The sequence below is a fragment of the Myxocyprinus asiaticus genome, chromosome 28 (genome assembly GCF_019703515.2).
Source record: "Myxocyprinus asiaticus isolate MX2 ecotype Aquarium Trade chromosome 28, UBuf_Myxa_2, whole genome shotgun sequence".
In the NCBI taxonomy this organism is placed as follows: Eukaryota; Metazoa; Chordata; class Actinopteri; order Cypriniformes; family Catostomidae; genus Myxocyprinus; species Myxocyprinus asiaticus.
In genome coordinates, this window is record NC_059371.1 from 24,609,224 (window position 1) to 24,619,325 (window position 10,102).

At 36.5% G+C, this 10,102-nt stretch overlaps 1 protein-coding gene across 2 annotated transcripts in view; it reads right to left on the bottom strand.

Annotated features, from left to right (window-relative positions):
- LOC127419522 (adenosine deaminase-like) overlaps positions 1-10,102 on the bottom strand; it is a 36,490-nt gene extending 26,388 nt beyond the window's left edge. The window contains exons 1-3 of one of the 2 annotated variants that reach the window (XM_051660985.1): positions 9,599-10,101; positions 3,948-4,013; positions 1,837-1,898 (exon numbers count right to left, since the gene is read on the bottom strand). Coding sequence is in view for 1 of the 2 variants with exons in the window: in XM_051660984.1 (XP_051516944.1) it covers positions 1,837-1,898; positions 9,599-9,649 (113 nt within the window). In the remaining variant the exon portion in view is untranslated. Of the gene's footprint in view, positions 1-1,836; positions 1,899-3,947; positions 4,014-9,598 lie in introns of both variants that reach the window. The other variant, XM_051660984.1, reaches the window with a different exon arrangement.

Sequence of the window (10,102 nt, forward strand, 5' to 3'; positions counted from 1 at the left end):
TATAAAAATATATTGCTAGTTAATGAAATCTAATGCATTTACTAATATTAACAAATAAAACCTTATTGTAGTGTTACCAAAATCTTAAATTCTTGGTCAAATCCAAATGCAGTTATAACCAAATTTTGTTATCGATTTTGTTATAACCAAATTGATAACAATTTGTGATCCAAATATCTGCACTCTTAAATATCTGCTTATCAAGATACTCATCATCTACATATCAAGTCATTATTTCTTACAACCCCAATTCTGGAAAAGTGAAAGGAGTGATTTGTATATTATATTCACCCTTTGCTATATTGAAAGCACTACAACTAAATATTATATGATGTTTTCCCATGTGAATTTTATTTTTTTTAATGTACATTAATTTCAAATCAGATGATTGCAACACGCTCCAAAAAAATTGGGACAGTCGAGTGTTTACCACTGTGAAACATCACCATTTTTTCTAATAACTCTTATTAAGCATTTAGGCACTGAAGACACAATTTTCACGAGGAATTTTTCCTCATTCATCCATTATGCAGGTCTTCAGCTGCACAATTGTACAGGGTTTTTGTTGCTGTATTGTGCGCTTCATAATGCACCACACATTCTCAATTGGAGATGGTCAGAACTGCAGGCAGGCCAATCTAGCACCCACACTCTTTGTTTATTCGGCAAGTATGTGGTTTGAAGTTGTCATGCTGAAAATTCTGGGACGTCCCTAGAAAAGACAGTGCTGGATGACAATATATGCTGCTCTAACATTTTTACATATCTGTCTGCATTAATGGTGCCCTCACAGATGTGAGAGTTACCCATGCCATGGGCACTGACACACCCCTGGCCCATACAGACACTGGCTTTTGGACCTGATGCTAATAACAGCTTGGATGGTCCTTTTCCTCTTTGGCCCGGAGAACACGACGGCTGTGTTTTTCCAAAACGATTTGAAATGTGGACTCATCAGACCAAAAAACATGGTTCCACAGTTCTACTTTCCATCTAAGATGAGACCGAGCTCAGAGAAGTCAGTGTTGATGTAGGGCTTCTGCTTTGCATAATAAAGTCTTAACTTGCATATGTGGATGCAGCGGTGAGTGGTGTTGACTAACAAAGGTTTACTAAAGTAATCCCAAGCCCATGTTCATGATATCCATTACAGATGAATGACATTTTTTAAGACAGTGATGACTGAGTGATCAGAGATCACACTCATTCAGAAGTGGTTTTCGTTTTGCCCTTTACGCACCGAGATTTGACCATATTCCTTGAATCTTTTAACTATATTGTGCACTGTAGAGGGTGAAATGCCCAAAATCCTTCCAATTTGTCTTTGGGGAACATTTTTCTCAAAGTGCTGGATTATTTGCTGAAGCATCTTTTGGCAAATTGACAAGTCTTGAACGATCCTTGCTCTTGAAGGACTAGGCTGTTGTTGGAGGCTCCTTATACAGTATACAGTACTATGACACAATTGCCTCACCTGTTTAACATCTCCTGTTTCACATTGCCTTGTTATTTCAACTAGTTTAATTGTTATTAGTCTTAAATTGCCTGTCTCAACTTTTTTGGAGTGTGTTGCAATCATCTGATTTGAAATTACTGTACATAAAAATACAAACAATGAAATTCACAAGGTAAAACATCATATAATGTGTAGTTGTAGTGCTTTTAATATAGCAAAGGGTGAATATAATTTACAAATCAATCCTTTTTGTTTTTATTAGCATTTTTCATACTGTCCCAACTTTTTCAGAATTGGGGTTGTATATGCGTAACTAAAATGAATGATCTTGATCAAGGGTGGGGGGCTCATGATTAAAATATAGAGGAATCGTCACTTACCTTGCCACATCTATAATGGTCTCTATGCGGATAGCGCCGTCAAGATGCACATGTAGTTCAACCTGCAAGGATATAAAAGCAGCCATTAAATACATCTGACAGATGTTTTTTTTATTTCTCAATTTATTTAATTTCTGTAAAGCCGCTTTGAAACAATACAGAATGTATTGTAAAAGTGCTGTACAAATAAAATGAATTGAAATCTTTCAGATAACAGTGTAAAATAAGGTGACGTTTTTTTCTATTCCTCTATTTATTGACAGTATTTTTTTTTCTTTTTCTGTAAAGTTGCTTTAAAACAATATGTATTGTAAAAAGCGATATACAAATAAACTGAACTGAACTGAATTGAATTGAAAACTTTCAAATCAAAGGGCAAAATAAGGTGAAGGACTGAACCAGGTGACAAATGTCACAATGAAGTATTACTACTTCCATTGGCTCACAGATACATGTTGATACCATAGAGCAAAGGCACATTTGTGAAAGATTTTCCGCTCAGCTTTCAGTCTGTCGTAAGCAAGTGGCAAGTTGAGTCTCCTTCCCGCACAGTTGTGAAATACTCCTCCTGGAGCGCATCTAGAATATGGAATGCACAGTTGGTTGAAATGAGTTTAATGGAAAGTCCGGGGATGCCATTAAGAGAAGTGAATGTAATGGCTCAAATGTGAGAGCATGGTGAGTTATGCTGACAGATGACCAAACTACATTGTAACCCTTGTTCTCCAGCAGTTGTGAAACAAACAAAAAAGGTCCAGCCCCACAACAATCTGTAAAGAAGAACCCATGAGGAGAGACATTTTTCTGTTGAAGAACGGTGACCCCATTCCAAATCTTTTGTTTAGTAAAAACCATTTCAGACTGTCAAGTCATTTTTATTTGTATAAAGCATTTCACAACACATCGTTTCAAAGCAGCTTTACAGTAAATTATGCTGTAACAGAAAATTATGCTGTAATGTCTTAAAGTCCTCATTGTCCAGTTAAATTAATAATGCCATCGAAAATCATGCCTAAAAAATAATTCTTTTTTGGCCCCCAGTGAGCAAGCCAATGGCGACTGTGGCAAGGAACACAAAACTCCATAAGATGTTAGTTAAAGGAGAAAAATAACCTTGGGAGAAACCAGACTGACCAGGGGCAGCCAGCCAGTTCCCCCTCTGGCTATATAGCATGAATATAATGGCAATATTATTTATCTATGTGAAGTACCAGTCTTGTTTTATCTAAGTAAATTGAGTAGACGTTAGTGGGCAATGTTTAAAACTTAAGGATTGTATATGGACTACAGTTTACCTACTGTACCTGCCTCCTACTGTCCTAAGAAAAGACACCCAAATGTGATCCTTGGGTCAAATTGACCCACATTGAAAAGCATTAAAAAAACGTATGAATTCATGATTTATACCAATTGGTCCAGAGCCCACTTAGTATGTTTTTATTTGGTCTCAAAGTGTACTATGAATACATTCGGACACAACTTCAGTCTCATTTCCAAGTAAATTTCAACCACTTTTGGCATTTCAGAAAATCCCACATATTTTATAACAACTTGTATATTATTCTGCTATTAAAGCTACAATTTCAGTTGTGTATTTCACAAATAAATCATTGTTGTGACTGGAACCGCCATAGACTCAATTTGCAAAGTCAATAGAAAGGTTGATAGATAGCGAAGTATGGAAAGGAAATTGTTGGGGAGATCACAGGTTGGACTTGAACCTGCATCACCAGTATTAGCACCAAAGCCATCTGGATCACATGCGCTTACCACTGCACCAAAACATTGACCGATTTGTTATTTGTAAAACTACCTAAATTATGGATAGTTAGTGGATAATATTGCCAATGTGTTATGATATACAGTAAACACAAGAGGTAAGGCCAATCTCAAAAACAGAAAAGAACCTGATGAGTAAAAACAGAGTATGAAATGGAGCAGACGTCAACACTGATTATGCAGTGTGATGTGCAGGGACTAAACCAGACCCTCTCCCCACCCCTAGAGAAAATAGACACTGTGGTGTGCATGCAGCCTTTTATTTAATATGATATAAACACCTAAAGCAAAGGTACAGTGATGGAAATGTGCATGCTTTGCACAGGCCTTACTTCAGGTGCCTTGGAAATCTACATGTTGAATTCTTTTAAACTCAAAGCAGTCAAAGCAAACTGGCCCTGAAAAGAGAAAGGCAAATCACATTCTTGCATATGTAATACAATAACAGACCATGAACTAGCCACTCCTAAGATTGAAATGACAGACCAAAGAGTGATATACAGTACAGTTGAAGCCTTTGGTGTCGTAATACAGATCTGTTTTTGATTGTGTGTAAACCATTTTGCTAGTAATAATTACTATATTTCATATTTAAAAAAATCCTAAATAAGATGAATGTGAACCATTTTCAGGATTATTTAAACAAAGATTTTTGGTTAGACAGACACTATGTAAACAAGTAAACAAGGATGATGTCACTTCTTGAGCTTTCGCATCACTGGCTTTTAAGCTGTTAGTTACTTGGATCATGTTAACAGAGCATGAAATTATGAGCGGCCCGATGGGACTGCAGTGAGGCAATATTTTCCTCAATCATATTACGTGAGCATTCTCTAGGACAGTGCTCGAATTGAGGGGGGGGCTAGGGGGATCCGGGACCCCCCCATAAGAAGTAAAAAAATAGACTTAGGGGGGTCCCCAAGATACTTATATTTTAGTAAAAATAATAATGACAAATCTGATTAAATTCATGCAGTGGATACAGTAAATTTCGTGAATTAATTATTTACAATAATTTATATTAAGTTTGTTTATAGGCTAATTGTCATGTTTCTTTAAAATGTAAACGCCCCGCCCCACATCTAAAGACCGCTTAAGCGCATGACATCGTTGACATGCTTGCTTGGCGCTGCTCCGGTGAAGCTAACTTTAGCTAAAAAATGGAGAATAATAAACCTCCACACGCAGTCAGGAAGAGAAAGCTTCTTACTGACTTTTTTGAGGGGTAATTTTCTCTCTCTGTATATCTTTCTTCTATATCTATCCACTGCATGTCAGGGCTTTTGTATTCCTTGCATAAATTGGAAACATTTAGGCTTACTCATTTTTCATTATTAATAGGCCTGGTTCTCCGGGGGTGCTAGAGATCGCGATGAAGATGAGTGACAGATTTTTAGTGATTATAAAGGGAGCGCTCGTTGTGTGCTTTCTATGCTATATATAATCCATTCAGAATTTGTATAAAACTTGTTTTTCATGCTGCTAAGAGGAGGACCAACGGCCACGTACACACTGCAAATTTTCGGGAATTACATCCACATATAAATGCGGGATTCACTCTTGAAATAGCAATGACTGACATATTGATAACCATAGTATTGTTTGTTCATGAATAAAGCAGCCTTTGTGACTGAAATGGTTGAATAGTCTGCTGACTGACTCACTCATAATGGTCCCTTGCCGCAAACCTACTGACGTAACAATTTAACTGCACTGAAATCGTTGAAAAATCCCCACCAACACTAACACACAGACTGACAGACTGTCTTGTCACAATTTATATTTTTAATATCTAATAAACTAGTTTCATGCATTTAAAAAAGTATTTTGGAACAAACATTATTATCACAAAGTGTCACATCAATCCAGTTGTTTTTAGGGTAGTAAATACTACATTGGTAAATAATGCTAGAATTATTCTGTTGGATGTACACTACTGTTCAAAAGTCTCTTCTGCTCACCAAGCCTGCACTGATTTGATCTAAAATACAGTAAAAACACTAATATTGTGAAATATTATTACAATTTAAAATAATAATCATAATACAATAGTAAAATGTAATTTATTCCTGTGATCAAAGCTGAATTTTCAGCATCATTACTCCAGTCTTCAGTGTCACATGATCCTTCAGAAATCATTCTACTGTTTTTGAGACATTTCAATGTATTTTGAAGTCACATGCTTTTACGGGTCTTCAAGTGCCTTATATGTGCCTTTATTCTTTATCAACACAAAAGCCTGTTTTTAATAAATGGTATATAGTTATGCATATTATGATCAAATAAATATATTGTATATTTTGTATAAATTGTATATTGCCAAACTATGTGCGGACCCCCCATAAGACTTGATTCAATTCGAGCACTGCTCTAGGATGCCTCATTTTTCTTTCGGTTCATAAAGCTAAAAATCTGCTGGACATTAGGGCTCCTGGGTCTCAAAATTATACACTTGCATTGCTAATCTAATTGCACTATTAATTAGAACATTACAACGCGCTGTTATACTGCTGCAATGGATATCCGAGCAACCTCTTGTTTACATTTTTCAGAGAACTGCATGTGTTCATGAGTTTGTGGGTGTTCACATGCTCTGCCACTGCAGTTTGCCTGTCATCATGAGAGGCATGTCAGCTTCTGTGCTCAAATATCAAAAAGAAGATGCTCAGTGGAAAACCTCTTGCCCAATCAGCCCAAGTCTGACTTAATCTCTTCATGATCAAATGTGTTTTGTAGATGTATTGAAAACAACTACTGTAGTAAAATTACACAGGCAGCAAAGTATGCGCACTGACAGAAAATGCTTAATTGCAGGTAGCGAATATAATGTGCATGGTGGGTAATTGTAAGACGTCTCGGATTCGGAATGACACAAGAAATGCTGTTAGACACACAGAAACGCGCTTGAAAAAACACTTTATTATATTTTTAAGAACAGATGACAGAAAAGCCGTTTATGCGCATGTCTGACATGCTGTTTGTTCGGAGGCGTGCAGTCTCGTGGAATATGTGTATGTAAAGGGTTCTCACTCTTTCTTTGTTTCAGTCTTCTGAAATTTTTTGCAAGAATAGTATCATCTATGAGAATGCTGCAAATGACCTCAGACCATGTCAGCTCAGGAGGTGCTCTGAGTTCAGTTTGCTTTATTTCCACAGAGCAGTTCGTTGTGAGCACAACTCTGTAGGGTCACTTCATGTATAGCCTATACATCTGTGATTAAATCATAAAATAATACAAATAACACATTCACCTTGAACCATGATTTATATTTCAGTGATTATTATCATCAATATAATTGATATGTTTACATTTATAATTGTTTTTAAATTTTAATTTGTATTAGTAATTTTCCACCTGTTGTCATAAATGGATACTTGCGTTACGGTAAATGGAAAGGTGGTTAAATGTGTGTTTTTTCTTTACCACTTCGTTATTTTAATTGCTTTTTCATTTCATTTGAAGTGCAATTTGAATTTAGAAATGTCTTTGGTTTAAATTTTTTGTTTTTTAAATAAATGAATTAAATTTTCAATGAAAAACCACTAAAGCAAGAATATTCACCAATCGGGCCTGGGTAGCTCAGTGGTAAAATATGCTGGCTACCACCCCTGGAGTTTGCTAGCTCACTAGTTTGAATCCCAGGGTGTGCTGAGTGACTCCAGCCAGGTCTTCTAAGCAACCAAATTGGCCTGGTTGCTAGGGAGGGTAGAGTCACATGGGGTCAACTCCTTGGTTCTTTCTCGGTGGGGTGCGTGGTGAGTTGAGTGTGGTTGCCCTGGTGGATGGTGTGAAGCCTCCACATGCGCTATGTCTCTGTGGCAATGTGCTCAACAAGCCACATGATAAGATGCATGGGTTGACGGTCTCAGACATGGAGGCAAATGGGATTTGTCCTCTGCCACCTGGACTGAGGCAAATCACTATGTGACCATGAGGACTTAAAAGCACACTGGAAACTGGGCATTCCAAATTGGGAGAAAAAACCAAAAAAAAAAAATAAAAAAAAGAATATTCACTGATCCCTCAGCCAGGGGGTTGATGATGTAATTGGATATTGTGATTTTTTTTTCTTTTTATAAAAATATCATGAATATATTTATTGCATATCGCCCAGCCCTATGATGGAACAAAACTGTTAAATACTACTTAATTGGTTCAGTTTCTGATAAAGCAAATATTATAAAGGGTACCGTTTGGTTAAGGAGTGGTATCATAGATTACAGCCCACTGCAGCCATCCGTAGGTGTATTACAAATCACAATCTAAATATCCTCTTGAACACAAATTAAACTATAAAACAAGGACACTTAAATTTGTGTTTCTAAGGAGCCATCCTAAGAGTAAGCAATGCTGTGTGTTACCTAGGCACACTTTCACACTATACTACTACCAAAGGTGCAGATTCAAAACTAATTAATATGTAATTCTCAAAGAAGTATTTGTGAACCTTTATAGCCTATTTACAAATACTGTATTATATGAATGCTATTCACCTTTATACAAATACTATTTGAATTATCATGTACATATCTTTCTGTAAATATGTTATTCTTCAGTAATTCTGTGTCTAGTTGAATTTCTGTAGGAACTGGAAGCTTCTGTTAACATGCTAAATTCCTTACATGTGTGACAACCACTAAAGGTCGACCGATATATCGGTTTTGCCAATTAATCGGTGCCAGTAGTGACATTTGGAACTATTGATTATAAGCAGAAATTAACGCTGATCATTAATCAACTAACCCTACCATACAATAGAAGTAAATGTGGCCAGTTTTTGGAGGGCTTAACAGAAATGTTAAGCTTTTATTTGATAAAAGTACTTACATTAATTATTTTGTAAAAAAAAAAAAAAAAAAAAAAAAAAAAAACACACATTCAAAGTATAATTTTATGCATCATATCTTTTTTTTGGGGGGGTTATTATTGAGATTTGCTTGCACAATACACTGCATCTGGGATTTTATTCCACCACCTTAGTTATTGGTATTTGCAAAATTCGATATAGGGTGGCCATAAATGAGCACCCTTGGCCTTTATTGTATTTATTGCCTAGACTTTACAATATGTGCATTTACAAACAATTCAATGGGCATGACAATCACATAAGAAAATGAAAGAAGAGGACAAGGGTATTGATCAATCAATAAAGGATGTGAGGTAATGTATTTGCAGAAGTGCAAGTGGCATTCGGCTACACTCAGGAAGAATGAGGATTGAATTACACACTCAGTGATGCCACTGTAGTCCTCCACCTTGCACATGATCAGTGTAACACAAGTACAGTATAAAAGAGATATTGTATCGACATTCACATTTAGGTTATGGAAACTGCCACAGATTATATGCTTATAAGCATTCTGCAGAATGACTTCTGCTTTCTGAGCCAGTGCAATAATAACTACAAAGGGCAGATACTAGCTCTGTGTTCCTCCCAGTTAGGCCAAGAAGTGTGAACATTTTTCTGGTGCACTCTCTTCTTGTTCTTTCCACTGTCACTGTATCTGGTTAGTGCATTGTGTGTCCAACATAAATTGACATGTTTCAATTAAAATAACGTTCTGATTGAATTTCTGAAAACTGTGATCTATCATCTGCAATGCAGGTGATCACAATGTCAGAAAGTCTTCATTCATTCAACTTCATCTTAAAAGATGTCTAGTTATTTTTCCATGAAGAAAATAAGTTGCAATTCTTTTATTTCAATGATATCCTCTTGATATCTTTTCTTTATATTTTTCACAGGGCCATAACTATCATAGACATTCATTATCTATCAATAAAGGGTTTTTAGAAGTAAACCCCCTTTTGGAAACCCCCAGATTTTGAACACGCAATTACACACTTGATTCTTACTGTAGCAGAATCAAGGGTGTAACTAAGAAAAGAAAAACAAAAAAACATGAAGCATCAAATGCCGGATGAATTTGTCTCTTGATCCTGTAGATAGCAAATTTTTCCAACAATAATAGCACTACTAACCTTAGGTTTATCAAAGGCTTGTTTTCCATTGTTTCCGCAATGTTCAGCCATCGTCTTGATTCGAAACGAGAATTTATCGACACACTAGAACTCCAGAACCTGTCAGCTCAAACAGCAAAGTTCAGTTTCCCCATGCCATGCGCGCTTCTAGGCTACTTTATACTCCAGCCCGCAATGTGCGGCCAAAAAAAAAAAACCACCAAAAAAAAAACCACGCCTTATGAACAGATAATATGGACGCACTGAAATCCCTACTATACAGCCAGCGTCTCATAAAGGGACATGAGCATGTCTGAACACGCTCGAAAGAGAGCTGCAACAATAAACGAAATGAAACTGACATCCAGAACCTGATCTAAACCATGACGATTAAGAGATTAAACCACAATCCTATTCGAATCTTCTAATAAACAAACATTGTAACGGCCCGTCTACCCTGACAGTGACGCGACACTCTAATGCGTCCTATTTACACTGCACGCGAGCCCATCGGAAGCGTAGTGT